The 22,490-nt window shown below is 57.6% G+C and overlaps 1 protein-coding gene across 9 annotated transcripts in view; it reads right to left on the bottom strand.

Annotated features, from left to right (window-relative positions):
* Positions 1-1,238: 1,238 nt before the first annotated feature.
* Positions 1,239-22,490, bottom strand: part of PTPN5 (protein tyrosine phosphatase non-receptor type 5) — a 56,348-nt gene continuing 35,096 nt past the window's right edge. For 4 of the 9 annotated variants that reach the window (XM_072793809.1, XM_072793808.1, XM_072793807.1 and 1 more), the window contains 13 exons: positions 15,741-15,755; positions 15,416-15,585; positions 14,772-14,879; positions 14,456-14,533; positions 13,767-14,008; positions 12,363-12,552; positions 9,936-10,020; positions 6,227-6,306; positions 5,888-6,025; positions 5,250-5,360; positions 3,040-3,200; positions 2,834-2,947; positions 1,239-2,410 (listed from right to left, as the gene is read on the bottom strand). In XM_072793809.1, coding sequence (XP_072649910.1) covers positions 2,317-2,410; positions 2,834-2,947; positions 3,040-3,200; positions 5,250-5,360; positions 5,888-6,025; positions 6,227-6,306; positions 9,936-10,020; positions 12,363-12,552; positions 13,767-14,008; positions 14,456-14,533; positions 14,772-14,879; positions 15,416-15,585; positions 15,741-15,755 — 1,586 coding nt within the window. In that variant the 3' untranslated portion in view covers positions 1,239-2,316. Of the gene's footprint in view, positions 2,411-2,833; positions 2,948-3,039; positions 3,201-5,249; positions 5,361-5,887; positions 6,026-6,226; positions 6,307-9,935; positions 10,021-12,362; positions 12,553-13,766; positions 14,009-14,455; positions 14,534-14,771; positions 14,880-15,415; positions 15,586-15,740; positions 15,875-16,230; positions 16,249-20,295; positions 20,364-22,490 lie in introns of those variants that run through there. The other 5 variants (XM_072793804.1, XM_072793806.1, XM_072793811.1 and 2 more) reach the window with 4 other exon arrangements.

Here is a 22,490-nt window from a genome sequence, read left to right as displayed (position 1 = left end):
GGAGCTCCACAGCTGCCCCAGCTAGACTGGCGCACTGCTCTGGGGGGCGGGGCATGGGGGAAGTGTGGCTGGAGCCAGGGCTGGAGGGACTGCCCGGGACCAGACGTGGGGGCAGGAGTCTGAGGGCGGTGGTCCTGTTGGCAGAGATTTGGGTTCTCACTGCTGGTGGGTGGGGCCCATCTGAGCTGAGGGGCTCCGGGTAGTGTGTGTGTGTGTGTGTGTGCGCGCGCGTGTACGTGTGCTAGCACGCACATACACATGCATACGTACATGGGCCCACAGGCCAGTGGGGCCGGGGTCCAGGAAGTCTGCCATTTTGCAGAAATCCAGGGGACACCATTCATGTTGTACTCCATGTGCGGTGCCTGCACAGCTTGAGTGGCCTCCCAGGGCCACCCTGGGGGAGGAGATAGAAATCTTAGCTCCCCTCCCCTTTCCCCCTCCTACAGCTCTATCCTTCTCATCTGGGTAGAGGGTGGGAGGGCCCAGCTTCCTGCTGGAGGATGGCTGGAGAGCATGTCCCCCTGCTCTGGGACCTGCATCCCGGCTCTTTGAGCGCCCCCCCCGGGTGTTTCCTCATTATAGTATATCCACATACCCTTGACCAACCCACACGGAGTTCTGATATCCTTTTAAGGACCTACTGGTTGGTCAGCAGTCCTGCCCTGGAGTGACCCCACCTGCCAGCAGCAGCATCACCACAGCTACTTTTGCTGCATCCCTGAGGGCAGGGGTAAGAATAGAGCAGGGGTGTCAGGGATGGCTCAGGTTCTGAGCTGTGGGCCAGAATCTCTGGGCCCCTTGGGAGAGGCCACTCTCAGCCCAGGCCTTACAAGGGAAATTTCCAGGTTGCAGCTGCTGTTGGGACATGTAAGGCTCATGGGATAAGTGGGTGGGCCAACAGGGAGGGGCCTGGGTGTGACCTAAATGTCTCTCTGCCCTAGCTTTGGCCTCTCTGGCCCATCTGTCAGAGCTGGTGGCCGGCCAGATGCTTTGTTTTCTCTGGAAGGCTCCTACACCTGTCCTTGAGGCTCCCCTGGTCCAGAGCTCCTGGATGGGTTGGGGGTGGTGATGCAGGAGAAGCCTGCCCAAATCAGTTTGGTGCACACTTCCAATCTCCACAGGTGGCACCAGGGAGGGTGTGTGTGTGTGTGTGTGTGTGTGTATAGAGGGTGTACACAAACACCAGCTTACAGGGAGGCAGCGAGGGGGGAGGCAATCACACAGACCCGGGGGGCTAGTTTTGCTCAAAATGCTCCGTTTATTGCTCTATTCAATGACCACGAGCAAATTATAAAAAGACACCAAATGTCTCTGTCTGCCGTGGAATAAATATTTAAAGTCAGCAATAAAAACACGTGGCTCCAAGGTAACACAAGTTGCCAAGAGTCATGCATGCCCTGCTGCCGGGCTCTCAACACACGCGTTAACACAGGAACACACGCAGAGCTACACGCAGCGAGACTTCTGGGAAGGCTTTCCCACAGTGACACAGAAAAATGTTTCACACAGATCTGGGGCCCAGACCTCACCCCCCCCAGAGCTCCCCCTTCTCCCCACCCCCACCAGGGCCCAGGTCCTCTGGGTTCACAGCCCCTCTCTCCCCTTTCCTCCCCAGCGCCTCACAGGCTGGTCACTGCCTCCTGAAGGCATCTGACACCAGGAGGTCACCCCTGCTCTGATAATACTCCTCCTCCCTCCCAACCCAGAGACCTCTCCCCCTAGCTGAGATCTCTCTGCCAACTCCTCAGGAGCACCCCATCCTGGTCCCAATAACCCGGGCAAAATGCCACCTGCCGGGTGGGACGTGGGGGTGGGGGCCCGAGGCAGGCACCTCTGCCGGGCTGCTTTGGGGCTGGAGCTCATTACCCCTTTCCCCGGGCCGAGGAGACACAGTGTCCGGTACAGACAGCAGAGATGGATGGATGGACAGACACGCTGCGGCAGGACATTTGGAGTGCGGCACAGAAACGTTTTGGATCAAGTAGCAATGGAACCGTCGTTAAAAACTGAGGCCCCAGGTCTGCGTGGCATGGGTCAGGCCCTGGGGCCCCAGGTCTGGCCTGGCACGTCCCTCCCCCACCCCGCCCCACTCCCCAGTATGTACAGTAGGAAGAGCTATGTTGGGGAGCAGGGGCCAGGCCAAGGCTGACGGAGGAGGGAAGGGAGGAGGGAGGGTGCAGACCGAAGAGGAGGAAGCAGGGGGGTCAGGGAGCAGGGCAGGCCAGGACCCGAGGCAGGGCTCTGCTTGTGGCCAGGGTGAGGGCCCCGACTCAGGCTGGGTGGTACCCAGAGGACCTCAGGGCAGGAGTGCAGTCACTCTGGGGACGGGCGGGACAGCTGCTTCTCGTAGAGGCTCATGACATGGTGCACAAACTGGTATTGCTCGCACGTCTGGATCATGCCGCCCCTGCGGGTAGAGACACGCGGTGCAGACGGGGTTACTGGGCTCTGGGGGGGGGCGGGATCTCCAAGCCCATGACCACCAGGCATTTGTGGGGGGCCTTGTCTTTGTGTTGAGTGGAGGGGCCAGTCCTTGGCGGCTACTCTCCTCTGTCCCTTGCTGCCCCTCCCAGCTCGGCCTGAAAGCAGGGACAGAGAGGACATGCCCCTCCACCCCTAGCCCCTGTCCTGCTCAGCAGCTGTCCCTTTCCCCTCCTCCAGCCCCCAGCTGTCTGGACCCAGCTCCCGCTCTACCCATCCGTCCTCTCTACTTGCTTCCGGCCAGTCCACGGGCAGCACGTCCTCTGGCCCCTCGCCCCATGCGTGCATCAGGCTCCCCCGGCTGCCCCTGGGACTCAAGCTGTGCCCCCACCCCCGCACACCGGCTGACCTGTCCTGACGGAGCTGGCACGTGGTCTTAAGGATGTCCACCACTCCCTCATGCCGCAGCTGCTGGCAGCAGATGCTGGTGGCAATGAAGCAGCCTGTCCTGCCAATCCCTGCACTGAGGGCACAGGGGGTGCGGGGGGTAAGCAACGGGGCAGCGTCGGGAGTAGGGAGGCCGCCCTGCCCAGGTGGCCGGTGGGGAGGACCCACCTGCAGTGGACGATGATGGGGGCACAGCGCGGCCCCTCCTGCTGGGCTGCCTCCTCCACCTCCCGGACCAGGTGCAGGAGTGGGGGAGCCCGGTCTGGGGTCTTCTGGTCGGGCCAGGACGTGAACCAGTAATGCTTCAGGCCTCGCTCTTCGGTCCCGTTCTGTCCGGGCGACAGAGACCCGCCCCAGATACACGTGAACTTGCAGCACCCACCAGCCGGCGGGATGGGGTGGGGGCAGCAAGAGCGTGGCGAGGGGGCCCAAGGAGTGGGACCTGCCGTGTCTGCCACCTGCAGCACGGGGCACCGGACAGGGGCTGGCCCTCGTCCTCCTCGTCCTCCCCATCGGTTCTACCCCCACAGCTGCAGGCCCGTCCGAGAGAGGCGGAGTCCCTCTCCCAACCCACGTCCTCTGGTTCTTTATCCTAAGGCACAGCCCAGTCACCCCGGAGTCCCAGGTCTCAGAGTCCGGCCTCTGGACCCCGTCAGTCACCCCTCTTCTCCGCCTGCCCTCCCCCGGCCAGTCTCCCAGTCTCGGCTGTTCTCTCTCCTCCCCGCCAGCACCGCCTCCACTCGGGCCTTTCTCATCTCTCCAGTGTGGCAGTGCTCCCTGAGTCCTCCCTGACCGCTCATCCACACAGCGGCCCAGCACGTCCGTCCGCGGCGCCAATCTGGACACGCTGCTCCCCCGCTCAGAACGCTCCCGCGGCTCCTGCTCGCTCCCAGTAAAACCCATTCTTCTTACTCTTCAGTCTGGCCAATAAGACAAGGTACAGGGTCCAGCGCTCCAGGCCCTTCTCCTGGCCCTGTCTACTCGTTCTCAGTGCTCCTGCATTCCAAAGGCTTTGTAGACAAATCCTCTGCTACACACACACACAGACGCACACGCACACACGCATACACACACACACAGAGCTAGTCCATCTTCCATGCCTTTCTTTTTTGTTTTTTTCTCTGCCTGGAATGGTCATCCCGCTTGTTTGTCCCCTCTGCCCCCGAGTCAACTCCTACTCATCCCGCAAAACCCCACTCAGTACCACCACTTCCAGGAGGCTCTCCCCGAGCACCCTGGCTCACAGAGTGCCCTCCTTCTGTTTTCTTGCCTATCTCTAGCTTGGTACTTACCATTTCTGGGTGCTCCTTTAGGGGAGTCCAGGCTTTGGACAGCTCTGTGTTCCAACCCAATACCCAACCCAGAACCAGGCTTAAGGCAGGTGCTTGTAAAGACTCACGGACAAAAGTAAATACCCCCAAGCTGTCCCAGGGCACTGAGACAGTGAGGCAGCCCTCACCTGGCTTCAGCCTCTTTCTAGGAAGCAGAAAGCTGGCTCCTTGGGCCCCCAGCTTATCTGGTGTGACAGCTACCAGAGCCTCTGCCCATGCCTCCTGCCCTTTCCTGCCCTCCAGTAAGGCCTAGATCTCAGAGCTGCTCAGGTGGGCACTGCTGTTTGGGGTCTGAGTGCTCCCTGACACCCCACCTTCTCCCTTCTCTGATGGGAGACGGCAGTTCAGAGGGACAAGTCTCAGGCCTCGGGTCCGACCCTGTGGCTGCCAGTGCCAGTAGACCTCGGTTTCTACAGAGAGCCTCAGCTTCCTGGTGCTTGGCTCACCTCTTCCAACCTGTGGGGTTATTACATTGGGCTCCACCGTCCCCAAATATGAGTTTTCCTTCTCAAAAACAGAACCCCATGAATCGTCCTGATTCCAAGGCAACAATCTCCTCTCTTATGCTGAACCTGTAAGAAGCACGACCTCAGGGTGGGAGGATACCTCCCCCCACTCTTTTTGTATCGCTCATATACTACAGAGCTTCCCTGTGAAACCCAAATGCAGCGAGGAGTGCCTGCCCTCTGGTGGACACACTGAACCCTGTAGGATCTCAAAGTTACAACAGACCTTCCGTCATCAGGACAGCACGGGGTGGGGCGGGGGCTGCTGGGGATCCCTTACCCTGGCAGTCCCCAACGTGAATGCATCTGGAGCAGACTTGGAAGGCATTGACAGGGACAGTGCAGACACAGGGAGACTCCGAGAGCGTAAAATGCAACCGAGGTTTGCTCCTGCCTCTGGCCCCCAAGTCATTCACCCCTCCTCCCTCCTCCCTCCTACATCCTGAGAGTGACACAGGCCTGGATTTCAGCAGTAGTGCACTCCTGGACCCTGTTATCTGGGCCCTTCCCCCCATCCGCCCGGCCCGGCCCCTGGCCTCACCCTGAGGGAGATGACTCGCAGCCGGTAATCCTCAGTATGAATGACCTTCTGCACGATGATCTCCACACCGTCATACACCACCTGCTCCTCCGGCCAATACTCAGTGCACTTCTGCGGGGGCCCAGACCAGGCTTCGTACACTCACAGTCCTACCACTCCCCGCGCCCCCACCCTGCTCCCCGCCGCCACCCGCCAGCCCCTCCTCTCCAGGACCAGCAGGGAAAGACATAAAAGGGCAACAGGTCTGCGGTTAGAGAGCGCTGGGTTCAAATCTCAGCTTCCTAACCTGTAAATTTTCTTTTTTGAGCATCAGTTGCCTCATCCAGAAATTGGAAATAATACCTACTTTGAAGGACTCTTCTGGGGATTCAATGAAACAGGTTGGTATGGGTACAGACGCAGGCAGGTGAGCCCTGGCTGGGGGGGGGGGGGTGCAGAGCAGCCTGTTTCAGGTCACAGACAGCGGGGGTGGAGAGGCCGGCTCCAGGCTCTGCCCACCTACGTGGCCCTGAGCAAATGGCCTAACCTTGCCCGGCCTCCCCATTCCCTCACCTTGGCAGCAGGCTACCAACCTCAGCATTGTTCTAGAGATTAATATGGAAAGGACAGACCCCTGCTAACAGCGCAGGGGTGCCTACCTCGTTCATCTCCTCGATGTTGGTGATCATGACGATGATGGGCGTGTGCTCCTGCCACACCATGCGCCAGAAGTCACCGACTGTGCTGACGATGGGTCCCTGAGTGGCGATGTACACCTTCTCCTCCCCGCCGTAGCCCTGCGGCCAGTCAAGTTCAGGCCGTCAGGGTCCGATGCGGTGCTCCTTGGGCCCAGTCCCCACCCTCAGGCCCTCCCCCCGGGGAGCGCAGGGTGGCAGGAGCCCCCGCTGGCTTAGGGACAAGCCTGGAGGACAGATCCTGTTGGCTTGGGCCTCCCTTTCGGGGGGTGGGGGGTGGGTCACTGGGATAGGGCTACGTACCCGGATGTAGTTGGCGTTGATGTAGGAACTCAGAGGGTCATCAGGGTCTGGTGAGGTCAGACACACTCTGCTGTGGGGGTCTGGGGTGGGGGGAGGTGGGTGAGGCTGGCATGTGACAGGTGCAACAACCCCTCTAGCGCGGGGCCCATCCCATCTGGCTCACTGCAGGGCACCCACATCTCTCCCAGGGCTCCTGAAATTCCTCCTTCCCCTGCCTGCTAGCAAAACCCTGGCCCATCTCCATGGCCCTGGGTGTCTACCTGCACAGCAGGAGTGCTGGCCCCTTGCCCGGGTCCCTCAAGCTGCCCTGGGCTCCCTGGGCCTCATGTTCTGGAGAGGGCAGAGCTAAGTCAAGAAAAGGATGACCCAGGGGACACATCCCGGTCAGCGGGGGCAGCGAGGGTTTGGGTGCACACGGTCACTGACGAGCTGGGTCCACCTGAACGGCACACGGCCTTCCTAAGCCTCAACTGTCCCGTCTGAAATACAGGGGTAAAGCTGCCTACTTCCTAGGGTTGTTGGGAAGACAAATGAGAAAACAGCTGGGAAGGTGCGATGTAAACCGTCAAGTGCTTTACAAATATATAGGGCTGTTGAGATTTGGGGGTAGAAAGCTGAGGGAGAGCCGAGGGATGGAGAGAGCCGAGCCTCCCGCGCCTGCAACGCAATGACAGGGTCTCCGCAGCAGATGCACACACGTGCACGAAGGGTTTTTGTTTTTTGTTTTCTTTTTTCTCCATCGACTGACATGTCCAATCCCACAGTTATAGATTCTCACAACCTCCTGCTCCTCTTCCTGGAACGGAATCCATTTTGTGCCAGCGAGAGCCTCCCTGAACTGCCTCTTTGGTCAGGCCGCAGAGGCTGGGCCTAGAGATGGGAGGGTGCGTGGGGTGGGCAGGGACGTCGTGGGGTGGGGGGAACGGGGCCCTGGCTTCTGCCCTGGCTCTGTCACCAGCTCACAGTCTTATCCCTTCTCTGGGTTTCCCTTTCTTTCCTAAATAGGGACAGCTGAACTGAAGGAGCTTCCGGCACACAGCCGGGGGCTCTCCGAGACAGTACAGGGAGCCAGAGGGCTGGGTTCGAGTCCTGATGCTGTGGCTTGCTAGCAGTGTGCACCATTGACTTAATTTCCCTGTGTGGGTCTGTGAACTGGAGACATCCCTTCCATCACAGCCCCACTCGTCTTGTAAGGATGAAAGGAGGGAATGGTAGCTTGGCCTTAAACCAGTAACTTAGCCCGGCACACACCATATGGCACAGAGCTTCCCTAGAAGTTAACAGGTAGAGAAGATCCCAAACCGGGTAGGACAAACAGGTGACACTCACAGGCCTCTGCCCTCTGGCCCTTTTATGCCCAGCCCCATGGTGGGGCTGCCCCTGTGGATGGGGGCACAGAGGGGTGTTAGGAGGGCAGAGGGAGGGGGTGAGTGGAGGGGATGCTGCGTGGTCAGTGGAAGGAAGGAGCAGGGCGTGCTGAGGGGCCATCTCCCTTCTTGGCGGTGCCTGCCCAGATTAGGTGTCAGAAGTAGGCACAGCACCCTCGGACCAGACACCAGGAGGGCCTGTGGCACTAAAGAACCACTGTGGGAATGATGACCCCACTGGGCGCGGTCTCTGTGCCTGGTGCAGGGCTCGAGGGTAGGGACTCCTCAGTGAACGAGACACGTCCTTGCCCCCGAGTATGGGGCAGGTTGGCAGGCAGGTAGGCTGCGTGGGGTCTGACAGCAGGAGAGGAGTAAGGAACAGCAGCACCCTGTGTGATTGAGTCCAGGGCACAGGGCACAGGGCAGGGGGGTGGGGGGGGGCAGAGACATGGCCTGGAGAGGGACCGACAGAGGGTCTTATAAATCAAGGCTGGGCCAAAACCCGAGGATTACAAGGGGGATGGTGACAATGTTTAAGGAAGAGGATGACACGACTGGATTTCTGCTTTCTACCATTTCTGTGCTAACGGTAGCCGAAGAACAGGAGGGAAGAGTGTGGGCTTCGGCAGGGCAGTCAGGAGACGACTGCCTGGCACAACTCCAGGGGTGGTATGGGACTGGGCAACAGACAAGCCCTGGCCCCCGAAAAGTCATCCGGCAGTGAGGATGGAGAGGCTGAGCTGACCTGAGAGACGTTCATTCATTCATTCCCTCCTTCCCTCCCTCACTCAAATAGGAGCAGACTGTCTACGAGGTGCCAGGCACTATTTTGGCACTTGGGACGTGGTGACAAAAAGGACAGAAATCGCTCCCCTGTTATTTTGCCTTCAGTGCTGCCAGCTGGGTCACTGGTCACTCTGTCCTACTCACCGTCCATGGGTCTGTTTCCCCCACGAGACCATGAAGTCCCCGTGGCTCATTCATGCCTGAAGTCTCAGCCCCTGGGGCAGAGTTCAGGAAACTGGTGCCAAATGAACGAGAGACCAAGCCTCGGGGTGTCCTGGATCCAGCAGGCCTGTGCCAAGCCTGACACGTCCTCCTTGTCATACACACAACCCCCGGCCGGTCCCAGTCTCTGAGGCACAGGGACAATTCTCGCTGGCCACAGAGGATGCTCGCTTGAGCTCCAGGCCCTCGCGGGCTCAGCGCATCGTTGAAGCGGCTCAGGACCTCTCAGCCGTCCAGGGGGAGCCAGGCGGAGGGGTGGTCTGGCTCCCCCTCTCCCCCCCACCATTCCGAGTGACCAGCCAAGCCCTAGGTTCCGGGGTGCCTGAGCCCCTCCAGGTGGGGCTGGGTGGTTTGCGGGTGACAAGATGAGGAAGGAGGTGAGCAGCCCTGAAGAACGCATCCTGGCCTTAAATGGTGCTTTGTTTAACCGGAACTACCTAGAGACTGTGTAACCATGGCAACCACAAGTCGATATTTTAAAAGTTAAAAATAAGTCATGACATCTTACATGTTGTTGGAGATGCTGATGGCAAAACTGCTTTTTTAAAGCCTCGTTACTCCACAAACTGAGTGGAGTAGGTTGGTGGGGATTCGCTTTCAACAAGTCACCCCCTAAGCTAGCCCGGGGGGGCCTGGGGCCAGAACTTGGCAGGGGTGACAGGCAGACAGGGGCCTGATGAAAGTTAGCTGAAAATGACACCCCAGGGCTGAAAGAGGAACGTTAGGTCACCTGGTCTGACTGCCCTCAAAGGGGGAAAAAAATCCCTCTCAGATCTGCCAGGGGATCGATCACGCAGCTTCACTTGAACACCTTGAGTGACGGGGAGCTCACTAGCTGATCGGCACCTCATGCCCTTGTGGGGTGCCTCTTCCTGTCAGAGGACTCCCACTCTGAGCAAACTCCACGCAAGGTACACAGAAGAGCCCGATTCCGGGGTCAAAGAGGCCCAGGGTGAGACTCAGCTCTGTCCTTCCTAGCCGTGTGACTCTACCTCTCTGAACCTCATTTCCCCCTCTTAGCCGCCTGCCCACTCTGCAGGGAGAAAGAGCGTGAAAACACTCTGGGGTCACCGGGCACTGTCTGGGAGCTGCTACTGTCGTCATTCTCTCTCTCCGGGTTTCCAGAGCCAAGCACAGCCAGGGAGGGCAAGGGTGAAGCTGTGAGCTCAGCTCTGCCCTCACCACGGGGGCCTTTCCCCTTCCCCGGGTGCCCCCAGCCCTCCTTCCCTTCTCCTCGTGACCTCGAGGCCTAGCTCCGGGGTTGAGGTCTTCCTCAGGGCGAGGGGCTCCCAGGGGAGGTGCACCCCACGCCCCGGGGGGCCGTGAGTACTCACTGGGCAGGATGGTTTTGTACCGGTTCTTGCGCACCAGCCCGGGGATGTCATACTCCTTCGGATCCACGAAGTTCATGGGGATTTCCTGCCAGAGGAGGACATGGGGGCGTTAGCCGCAGTGGGCCGGCTCTCACAGGCGTCGGGATCCAGGCACTGGTGTGCCTCTAACCTCTAGTCCAGGCGTGTGCTTGAGTGCACGCACTCACTCAGTGAACGTGTACTATGAAACCAGTCAGTGCACAGGAAAAGCATTAAGAATAGTGCCTGGCACTAGTGAGTGCATAATAAATGCTGTTATTACGACTGTTGCCCCGGGGCCAGCCTGGCACCTCGTAGATGCTCCATAAACGGCTGATGAACAGGGAACAAGAGAAAAAGTGACCTGGCCAATCACTGCCTTCCATCCCCCTCCCCTCGAGGCTGACCTGGGTTCCGGCCTCGGGGGCTCGGGCTGTGCTGCTCCCTTTGTGGAAACATCCACCCCATCCTCCGCTTCCTCTGTCCTGTCCACCTTAAGCGCCCTCTCCTCCAAGAAGCCCTCCCTCGTTCTCCAGCAGGAAAGGAGCCTCCTTCTGAGCTCCTCAAGGATGTGCTTGTGCCTTCCAATCACAACTGTGTCAAAAACCCCAAATCCAATCCTCTCTGCCTGGCCACGTGATGTCGCCTTGGATCTGGTCTTTGTTCACTGTGGGCTGCTCTCTGGTTACAGGCCAGTCTCTTCCCCGGCCACCCTGCCTCCTGGTCTGAGCTCCCGGCACTCCTTCCGACCCTCTGCTGGTCGGGAGCGCTGGTCCCACCCTTCTCCATCTGTCCAAACAGTTCCCAGCTTTTAAGTTCACCTCTTGCCCCCTCCCTACTGCTCATGGGGGTGACTCCCCAGTGTCTCTGGCTTCTTCACCCCCCCTTCCACCTGTCCCCATCGCTCAGCACCTGACTCCAGTTTCACAATGTCCACAGTTTTTGGACATATTTAAGTATGGGCGTTAAGGATCACTACACTTAATTTTCTAGGGTTATTATGAGAATCCAAAAAAACCCCACAAAAAAAACCCCTAACCCTCCCATTCCCCAAAAGGCAATGTGTACAAAAGTGCCCATGGAGTGAGGGCGCAGGCTGTGTTCCTTGGTCTCTGGGCAAAATCAACAATCAGCTATTGAACAGGAAACACCAGGGAGGTGAGGGTGGTGGGAACACGCAGCGAAGCTGAGGCTGGGGTGGTTGAGAAAGGCTTTCTGGAAGCATCCAGTGGGGTGGGGGTGGGGGGATGTGAGTAGAGGTGGGGAAGAGAAAGGCCTGGGGGTGGAGGGGGGTGGTAGTCCAGTTTGAAGTGGACAGTCCCTGTAGGGGAGGGGGCACAGGGCTGAAAAAGGAGGCTCGGCTAGCCCAGCTCGGGCGAGACAGACCATGCCCAGCCCTGAGAATGTGGAGCGGTGGGTCGGAGGGCAGCAGAGGTTTTCTCAGAGGAAACAGCCATCCGGGCCAGGTAGGAGGCCAGGTGGCCTGGGTAAGGGAAGCCGAGGAAGGCACATGGCTTCCCCATCCCCCTGGCTTCTCCCAGGAGGGACGGTCCCCAAATACTCATGGCCTCTTGCCCTCTCCCACCCAGACTGGTGGCAGATGGTGAGATCGAGTGAGGAGCACACTCTTGGGCCCAAACCCCTTCCTTCCTCCCTCCTCCTTTGGGGACCCTCCTGCAGAGAAAGAAATACAGGGATGCCCTCAGGGGGCAAGTGGTGCATCCCCTGAGGTGGGCAGAAAACTTGTGGATTCTTGGGGTCAGTATTAGGAAGCTCACTATTGCTACGCACCTGGGCCTCACTTCAAAATTAGCCTTTACCAACAAAAATAAAGGTGACACTGTCATCTCCTACATCCTAGCATCCTAGCTAATCACTGGTTGGGTGCTCAGGCAGGTAAAGCAGGCAGGTCATTTATGGGGCCCCTCAAAGTCCAACAGGAGGCAGCTGGAGGCTCTCTCGGAGGTCTGGGGGGGAGGTGACTGGAGAGATGTCAGAGGAGGAGCAACGTTCGGAGATAGTGGGTAGGAGGGAGGGAGGGAAAAGAGGAGAGTCGGAGGAAGGCTTTCTACCACTCCCAAAGCCCAGTGCTGGGCAGTAAGGACGCGGGGAGGCCACCAGATTCCTATCACCTGGCTGCGTCCCCTGCACACCTCAGCCGTATCTTTAATCCTTGCAACATTCCAATGATTTTTATCCCCATTTTCCATATGAGGAACCTGGAAAGAGCCCCTCTGAGGCTCAGGGGGGAAGCAGCTTGCCCAAGATGGTGGGAGAGCTGGTAAGGAAGCAACGTCAGTCACTCGGGTGCTGGGTGCTGGGCACCCCGCACCGCTGCCCGGCTAGTGCACCATCGAAGTGAGCAGCAAGGTCCGCCCACTGTGGGGGGCTGGCCCCGGGGGGACTCACAAAGAACTCTGCCTGCAGCAGGAAGGGGTCCAGGGCCTTCTCGTGAAGCTCCTCGGCCTGCAGGACCCGGGAGGCGCTGAGCAGGTACTCGCGGGCCGACTCCTCACGCGGGGACATGAGGTAGCCAAAGCCCTCCTCACCGCAGCCTGGCGTGCACATGTCCAGGGTCAGGGAGACGTTGGAGCCCCTCCTGGAAGGACCGGGAGAGGGGAGCGAGTCTCAGAGGTGGGGGTGTGAGGAGGGAGGGGTCAAGGGTGGGAGCAGGGTGGCACCCAGAGAGCAGTGGGAGCGTGACAGTCCCACTGGTTGGGGAACGCGGGTCTCAGCTCCGAGATGTAGGCCTGACTGACTCCCCGATTCCTGGCCCCTGCAGTGGAGTCACTAACTGAGGGGGGCCTGGGGCCCCAGTTCCAGCGGTTCCATCCAAGGCAATCGCAACACAGTCCTCCCTGGCCTGTCCTCTGTCACCGCTGGAGGCACTTCCCAGCCCCGGGGCCCCAGGACGTCAGGAGCCGGAGGGCGGGGGGAGAGGGCACCTACGCAGAGCAGAGAAGCAGGGCTCTACCCTCTGCACCCAGCCTCGGTCCCACCCACCGGTCCTGGATGGGGCTTCCCACGAGTCCCGGCCATCTCACCCGGGAGAGGCCAGGCCTCTCAGCTGCCAGGGGAAGGGGAGGTCCTGGGGGAGTCCTGGGGCAGCACAGCGGTGGCGGGTGTCTGCGCAAGACAAGCTCCACCATGTCCAGTGACTAAAGACACAGAACAGCTGAAAAGCCCCTCACTGTATAGAAAGGGAAACTGAGTCCCAGACAGAGGACAAGAATTGCCCAAGCTCACACAGTAAGGGGATGGGAGACCTGAAACAAAAAGCTAGGTTTTCTGACTCCTCATCCAGTGTTTCTTCCACGACATCGTGGGAATAACGCAAACCTGGTGCATCTGGTTTACCCAGCGAGGCTCCGAGGAGAAGGTGCTGACGCCTCCCAATGTACGCTCTAGGGAACGCTATGGGACACTTTCTAAAAGTAAGGGTCTGTGTCAACACTTTGAGGAATGCCACATGCTACCCCCTTGCTGATTTACGATGAACACAAGTACGTTAAAGGCCCTGACAAGTCCTGTAATACAGGAACCTACCCGAACTTACTTGGGTATAGGAGTTAACGTGTGAGTACGTACGCATGTGCATGCCTGTGGGCGCGCGTGCAGTAACAGCATTTACCCTCCCTGGGGCATTCTGATCTATGTGAATCCGACCTGAGGAGCATGTGTCTGTCTACACTGGCTAAACCATGAGGCCAGCTCTGTCCTGGCCACTGGGAGTCAGAGTCAGGCACCTGCCCTTCTGCTGGGGAGCTGAAAGCTCAGGAGCCCACAGAGCCCACCCCTCCTCCACCCTCTCACCTTTCCTGTAGACCCATGGACTTGACGGTCAGTGAGGCAGGGTCAGCCTCAGGCTTGATGTCCATCACGCAGTCAAACACAGGAGTCTCAGGGACAGGGTCCAGGTCCAGGAAGTCATCCTCGACCTTCTCTTCCATCCACTCTGAGTAGGTGAAGGAGGGTTGACGGCTCACTGACTGGCGCCTATCCTCAGGGGGCAGTGGGGTGGATGGCTCTGGGGGAGCCCTCAGGAGGTGCCACACCTAGTTGGGGAGATATAGTATCATGGACCTGCCATCTGCTGGCTGGTCCCCAGGTGATGGGGTGTCCATGACATTGAGCCCCCTCACTCTAGAGCTCCCCTGGGAGCTGCCTGCATGCCACTGCCCTTCACCTAGGTGGGAGGTTCCAGCCTCTACCTTCCCCCCTGCCCCCTCCTCCCAACCCTCAGTTTCGTGTTGATTGAGGTCTTTTTGGTGGGATGTGGGGCTGCTACGGGAGTCTTCAACAGCCTAGGACACCACAAACTCATTTTCAAGAAGAAGGTGCCCCTCATCCCAGGCTGTGAGCACACTGGTGGAAGGAGACAGACAGCCTGTCCCTGCCCCGACCTGAAACATCTAGTCGGGGGATCAAATGGGAGCTGGTGGGCACCGGGACTCCCCTCCCAGAGGAGGGGAGCGCTGAGGTCAGGTCAGGGGGCACCTTACCAGGGTGGTAATGAGGATCACAGACAGAGTAACCAGCAGCAGATTGGGGACCTCCAAGGTCCCAACGCCCAGCCGGGCCTGGAGAACATGAGACAAACAGGTCAGGGTGGTGGTGGGGACATAGTTCTCATCCATTCCTACGGTGACAAACCGAGTTTCTGAAAGCTGCCAACCAGGTGTGCGTGGGGAGCAGGGTGAGGGGTTTCAGGGGCGTGGATGTATCTTCTGAACTCAGACGAGCCCCATCCAGGGGTTGGTGGGCCTGGAGGGGTCCCGTCGTTCCCTCCTACCTTGGCGCTCCCTGGAGCTTACTCACCGTGGGTCCCAGCTGTTCCAGGAGTGTGAGCGAGGAGGACAGGAGGTCTGTGGCATTCTGTGACCAGATGGGGCCGTAGCCGCTGAGCCAGAGGACCCCGCAGGCAAGCTGGGGCAGCCGGGGGGGATGACGGACTGAGTCTGGAGCTTGGGCTCCTTGCCCCCATCTTCCCCCTGCAGCCTCAACTTGCCCCCAACCCCCCCAAGGTCCAGACTGCACAGCTGAGGGAAGAGCCCGGGGAACCCTGGGTGCAGAGAAGGCCTCGGGACTCTCCCTGGAGAGGAGCTGACCCGAGGGAGCCAAGATAAAGCCCTTCCCAGAGGGGACCCCCCAGTCCACCAGGCACGACATAAAAGGCCAAGCTTCCCAGAGACCTCTCCCTAGACGGGAAGTCCTCCCCGAGACCCCCGCAGGCCGGCCGCTCGGGAGGTGTAGGGCCCCGCGTCTTGGGCTAGGGCAGGCGGCCTGAGGGTCTCGGAGGCCGTGGCCTCCTCCGCACACCGGCCCGAGGGCCTCGAGTCACGGAGGGACACCGGAGGGCCCCTCCCCCCGCCGTCCCCAGGTGGCCATCGTGGGGGCGACGGGAAGGGCCGTCCCCGCGCCTGCCCTCGCTCCGGGCCTCGTGGGGCCTGCGCTCGCCTTACCAGGAGCTGAGAGGCAGCCAACAGGCACAGGCCGCTCCTGCCGCCGAGGGAGTGGCTGCCGGCGCCTCGGGGTGGCGGCGGGGGCGGCGGGGGCGGCGGCATCTCTCGCTGCGGGCCCGCGAGCCCTTCGGCCTGGTCCAGCGTGTCCATCACTACCGGCTGGGGCAGACCTGCGGGGGGCGGACAGGCGCCTGGTGACCGGGGCCCGGCGGCCCGCGGCGGCCGCTCCTCCTGGGGCTGCCGTGGCTTCCTCGGGATCTGGGATCAGTCAGCGAGGCTCCACTTCCAGCCGTCACCCTCGATTAGCAAAGCAACGTTCACCTACCTTCGTCAGAAAGAGCTGAGTGTGGGTGGACAAATTATTTCTCTTTTATTTCTCCAGTAACAGAGTTAAAATGGCAGGAGGCTTTTCAGGGAGTTAACATCGCTGTGTTTACGCAGTTTCATTCTTTTCCATTTCTTAAGGAAACAAAAAACAACCACCTCAAACTCGATTAAAAGAGAGAGAGAGGAAAAGAAAGGCACGGCGTAACCAGGCCGTGACCCCGAACAGCCCTCCCACGCCTGCCTTCCAGATTTTGGTCTCGTGGGGTCTGTACCCTGACTGGGGCCGGAGGCCGGACCCCGGACAAGATCCCGGCCGCGCGCCCCTTCGCCCCGTCAAGGCCCCCACGCCGTGGGGCGGGCAGGGCGGCGTGGACGAAAACCCTGGTGTAGCAGAATTGGTATCGGAGGTCTCAGGTCTAGTTCTGGGTGTGTCCCTAGTGGTGGGACCCTGGGAGAGTCACCCCCTCTCTGGGCTTCCGTTTCCATACCCGGGAAATAGAGGTTCAGCTCAACCCTTGGTTTCCTTACTATTCTACAGAGCCCTGCTGTTTCTCAGGTGCACCCTCAGGTGTTGCCAAGCGCTCAGGGACCTCGGTGTGGAAGCTCTGCTTGTCCCCATTCCATGCCCTGGGTTCCCTCTGAGATGATTCCAACACGGGGTTCCACTATGAAAACTGTGTGAACACCACTGGCTTAGATCTGGGGCCCTGGCCTTAGCGACTCTATCAGCATCCACTTTGATGAGGCCCAGAAGCTGGAGGACCCCACCAGAGCCCAGATGCTGGAGGTCCCCACTGGAGCCCAGATGCTGGAGGTCCCCACCGAAGCCCAGATGCTGGAGGTCCCCACTGGAGCCCACACAGCTGACTGTTGCCAAGAAGAGAGGGACTAGCAAAATGGATGTGCAAACAGCTTGACAGTGAGAATGGGGCGGTCTGCACCGCTCTGTGTAAACGGAACAATGGACTCTTTTTGTTCTAGTTGGGTGACAACAGGATGCTCAGAGCCGAGAGTTTTTTCTCCACTTGTTTGCCTCCTGGACAAACATTTAGGGAGCATCTTACTGAGCCTGGATCACCAGTGTGGTGCAATGGGCCCAGGTCCTGGTGACAGTGCCACCTGTATCCTCCTAGATGCTGACCTGCTACAGCTCCCCATGTGACGTGATCCAGCCACACTCCTTGCAGTTCCCCAGGTGAGCTCCCCTACTTGCTCTGCACCGCCTGCCCGCCTCCTTCCCCCCCAAGCTTTGCACCTGCTACTCCCTCTGCCTGGAACATCCCTCCAACCTCCTGCTCCCCTCCCCTGCCCACTCCCCCCAACTCTGTCAAGCTAACTCCTCTTCACCTTATGGAACTCAAGTCAGAAGTCACCTGAAGTCCGTCTTCCCCTGTCACATTCGCCTAGCACTGCCTGCCTCCCCATACCACCGGCAGCAATAATACATCTGGAATGTCCGAGGCCCTGCTTTGAGTGTTTTCTATACATGAATGTCTTCACTCTTCACGGTACTCCTACGGAATCAGCACGATGATTACCATCATTCGATAGAAAAGGAAAATGAGATGCAGGGAGGGTACAAGACTCTCCCCAGGTCAGCTAGCTAATGAGTCATCGAGGCGCGTTCAAACTGAGGCAGGGAGATGGGCTCGGGGCTACATTACATGGGCTGTGGTTTGTAAAATTATTTGTTGAGTATCATATCTCCCACTTGTCTGTAAGTTCCATGAGGGCAGGAGTGGAGTCAGTTTTGTTCATCACAACTGTCCACCGCATCTAGCAAAGTCCTTGTGTGTAAGTCTGCAATAAATACTGATACCAAATGAGTGCCTGATGGTAGGCCAGTGCTAACCTGCCATCGGCTTTCTTACCAGACAAATGGCGATGATCATACATTCCTTGAAAAGCTGTGATGAAGACTGTAAATTCTATCAATAAAAAACACTCAGCATGGCACCTGGCGTCTAGCAGGTGCTCAGTAAACGTCCGATTATAATGTTAGCACGTAATTCCTGCCTTCAAAAGGCTCCCAGTCTCATGGGTGAGACAGATCAGTGGATACATGCTCATAATCCAGTGCATTCAGTGGAAAATCCAAGTGCTGGTGGAGTCACTTTTTAGGGTTACCCATTCTTGCCCATGTAGGGCCTCATTGCTGACATGAAGAGACAGCTCAGATCCTGGCCAGCCAGGTGAAAAAGGAAAAGCTGCTGCTAAGGATGGATCATGCAGGAAGCCTGGAGTTTCTGTGATCGATACGCAGAGGCTTGATTGCTCAAGTGGCAAGGTCTCCACCTACACCCTCAGAAAAAGCAGTCCAAGGGTGATGACAAATTTGGAAGGGTGGGAGGGGTTCAGGGCCCAGAGGTCACCTGGTGTGGCTCCGGACTGCATGCACTGTGGACCTTAGGCAATCCCGCCTTCTCCCTGCGTCTCAGTTTCCTTATCTCTAGAAAGAGGGGTTTGAACTAGAACTTGGTACCTCTGAAGCTCTAGTTCTTCCATCTTCAGAGGAGAGGGGACCTGGGTCTTTGGGGATTAGCAGCAAGCTCACACGATTTTGGACTTCTCTGCTTTGTTTTAAAATTCATGGGTGCTCTCTGTTCTATGCTGTGGTGTATCTGTCCTCGTTTTGATATTAAAATAATGGGCTTTCTCCCCTCCCAAAGCTTCGAATCAGATTTCTCCCTCAGGAAAATGTGATACAATTTATCCTTTGACTTTGCCCTCAGGGGTACACGCACCCCAGTCTAAGGAGCGTGGAACCTGCCTGCAATAAAACATCATGCTGCTGTTATAAAAGACTCTGTAAATGAATATTTAATATCATGGAAGGAAATTCTGATGGTATGGAGAAAGGCAAGGTGACAAAACAGTACAATCTTCTTGGCCTTAAAAATTAAGAAAGTATAAATGTGCATATGATAAGGTGACAAATACCCAATGTAGGATAAGAAGTTAATGTCAGATAGTATTTGGGAGGTATGCAGCACAGCAAACTCCTGGCACACAGTAAGTGCTCGATAAATGTTGTACATGGGGGATCCCTGGGTGGTGCAGCGGTTTGGCGCCTGCCTTTGGCCCAGGGCACGATCCTGGAGACCCGGGATCGAATCCCACATCGGGCTCCCGGTGCATGGAGCCTGCTTCTCCCTCTGCCTTTGTTTCTGGCTCTCTCTGTCTCTCAGTCTTTCATGAATAAATAAATAAATAAAATAAAATCTTTAAAAAAAAAAATGTTGTACATGGTACACGGGAAGAACAGAAGCCAGGTGTTAACAGTAGTTCCTTGGAGGTAGGGGAGATGAGAACCGATATTTTTCACTATTTATATATTAAAATTTTTCTCCAGTAGACATATACATACAGATGTATGATGATAAGCAGATGCATAAACACGTGTGTCTCCATACACACATATATACACACATACACACGTACTTATTTACAGTAAAAATATATTTAAAAGAAGGGATCACTGCTCTGAGTTCAGACACCATGAGACCTCGAAAGTACTCCTAGATTTCTAGGCTCTGACTACCACACGTGTCACACCTAAATGCACAAGGGGGGAATGGGGAGAGTGAGACAGTGTACACAGCTCTGTGACCCCCCCCCACCACAGTGTAACAGCCACTCTGAAGACGGGCCCCCTGATGATGCGTGATCATCAGCCTTCTGTAGGAAAGATGGCATTGTCAATGGCTGGGCACCTTCTGGGGGTTGAAGAAAAACTGCAGGCTGGTAGGCCCTGTATGCACATCTCAGGGAGAATGGTTGTGTTTTTTTTTTTTTTTGAAATCTACAGGGCACCTGGCAGCCCTGGGGGCCAGATGAATCCAAGGGATGTGCGTATTCACTGAGCACCTGGGAGATGCTTTATCTTTCAGAGCAGGGTGTACTGAAAAATTTTTTTAAAAGTTTTTTTAAAACTTATGTATTCAGAGAGAGAGAGAGAGAGACAGAGACACAGGCAGAGGGAGAAGCAGGCTCCACGCAGGGAGCCTGACACGGGACTTGATCCCGGATCTCCAGGATCACACCCTGGGCTGCAGGCGGCGCTAAACCACTGTGCCACTGGGGCTGCCCTGAAAAATTTTTCTGGGCAGAGAGCTGAAGTTCAGTTCAGGAAGACACATCTTCAGAAGCATACTCCATTCTGCCTAAAATTTTGGAGGGGATCCACAGACTTCCAGTTAAGCACCTCTGACCTCGGGGGTGGGGAGTAGAGCTCTGTGATAGAATGTCATGGAAGCAGGGGGTGTGGAGAACAGGCCTGGGAACGGTCTCGCTTTTAGTCTCTGTTCACTCAGGCATGAGTCCAACACACACTTATTGAGCACCAGCGATATACATTGCCGAGTCCTGGGCCAGGCTCTGGGGACACAAGAGCGAACAAAACCAGTCTCCACCTGCAGACACCACCGAGGTTCTGGCCCCATTCAGTCCCTTCGGCTTCCGGGCCCGCTCCCAGAGATTATTTTAGCTCTCGGCCTTGCCCTGCCCACCCTGCCACTTGCTATCATGTTCTGGGAGTGACAGCACCACCTCACCGGGCAGGCTCCGTGCAGTTCCCGAAGTGCTTCTGCACACGCAGTTGCATTTGCTTCCCTCGGCAGCCCTGTGAGGTAGACATTATCATCATCAGTCCCGTTTTGTCGGTGAGAGGCGGCTGCTTGTGTCAAAGGCTGGCTTTTCAATAGTTCACAGCGAGGTAGCTGCTTTGCCACGCATGAAACCCTGACTCAGAGGCAGCTTGCTGACAACGATTTAACACAGGGCTCCTCCTGGGCTTGCCTCTTGCGCAGGGTGAAGGGGATTTTCCAGGCCTGGAAATGGAGGCTTCGAGAGTCCAGTGGCTGGCCCAAGGAAGGGAAGACCTGAGATTCAAACCCAAGGCTTCCTGACACCGAGTGATCTTTCCATTTTGCCACACTGCTTATCAGGAAGGGTCGCTGCAGCAGAGGAGGCAGGTGGTGAGAGCCTGGGAGGGAGGCCCTGTACCTGGGGGGGAATCCTGAACCCTAACCAGCTGCATGGGGGTGGGGGTGGTGCAGCATTTGTGCCCCCGCCGGGCTGATGGCTCCTCAAAGACTATAGAGTGTAGAGGGAGGAAGCAGTGGAAAGCAGGTGCTCGGTATCCCCCGCCAAAGCTCTAGGGACCTCAGGTAAGGCCTGCAAGCGGATAGCCTTCAGATTTTACCCGGGGCATGTGGAAGCACTGTGATCCCTCTCCTGTCACCTAGCACCTGAATCCCACCACTAAACTCTGCAGCTGCTGTGTGCCCCGGGGCTGGCGCTGCCTGAGCTCAAGAACCCGCGGCTGCTCCTGCCGGTGACTCATCCTTGGAGCTCACAGGCTGCCAGCCCACCGGAACTGGAGCAGAAGGCTGGCTCAGCCTGTTCCTGTTTACATGACCAAGGAGGCTCTGTCCCATTCAGCTATTCTTCCTTTCCCAAACATGGCCAGGAGTGACCGCCCAGCCATGCCCACAGGGTCACAGGGGGCCTTGACCAACAGAACATCACACTTGGTCCTGACCAGGCTTTTCAAACCATGGATAGTCAGAGCCTGACAGGCCCCGAGGGGCATCTGGTCTAGCCTGCTAATCTCAGAGAGGGAAGCTCAGGACCAGAGGACCAGAAGTGCCTTACTCAGGGTCACAGAGCCAGGAAGCAGTAGAACTAGGATCTGAACCCATGTCTATGGGCCTCCCCTGTCCATGAGCTTTCTGCTATTCCACAGAAAGATCTGGAAACCCACGAGGGGATAAGGCAGGGGCAGGCCAATCAGGCCTATTCTGAGGTTTTGCTTGGGTCAGCCCTGAATGTAGAACCAAGGGAGGCAGGTGCCCCCAGGGGAACCAAGAAGGGGTGAAAAAGTCTAGAAGGAAGAGGCCCAATCAGCCATTTCTGCCACCACAATGATCACACTCCTCAGCAGACCTCCTGGCTTCGATGGGCACAGGTACTGCGGTGGACTCTGTCCTCCCTGAGAGAGGCTAGCGTGGAGGTCTCTGTTTTCTGCTCCCTTTTGGGAGGCGTGCAGCAGGTAAACTAGGAGTCAGAGGGGATGTGTTGGGGGGGGGGTGAGAAGATTCCCCCAAAACAACGTTTTCATTTGACAAACGTTCACCAAGCAGCTGTTCTAGGCTCTTGGGATGTTTTGTGTCTCGGTCCTAATGCTGACCAGCAGGACTCCTTGGCATGACAACAGCCCTGGCAAAAACAGAACAGAACAAAACAAAACAAAACAAAAAGTCTAGCCCCTCTGAGCAAAGGCAAACTGATGGTGGGTGTGGGGTTCTGGAGGTTTGCAGTGGCTCCCTCCCAGCCCTCCACCTTGTCAGTCCTGCTAATCAGCAAGCAAGGCTGACACACCACAGAAAGAGGAGTGAGATGGCGAGAACTGGGCTGGCAGCGAGCACCTGCTCTCGGATGGTAAACTGGCCGAGGGGAAGGTGCAAGTCTGACTGCTGACTCCCCAGGCAGGACAGCCTGGGAAAGGAAGCTGACCTTGGCAGAAGAAGGTTCTGGACTAGAACACGGGTGCTCACCATTTATTAGCTACATGTCTTAGGTAGACTGCCTAAGCTCTGTGTAACTTGATTCCTACAGTGGTTTTCAAATGTGTCTGTGAATTCCGGAACATTCCTCCCATTGATGGGCAGTAGAGCAAATGTCCCCTCCCCTTGGACTGGGTGACGGCCTTAAAGACGGGGAATATGGCAAAAGATGACGTCTGACC

The sequence above is a fragment of the Canis lupus genome, chromosome 23 (genome assembly GCF_048164855.1).
Source record: "Canis lupus baileyi chromosome 23, mCanLup2.hap1, whole genome shotgun sequence".
Lineage (NCBI taxonomy): Eukaryota > Metazoa > Chordata > Mammalia > Carnivora > Canidae > Canis > Canis lupus.
Note: the sequence above shows the minus strand (reverse complement) of the source record. Positions and strands in the feature narration are given on the sequence as shown.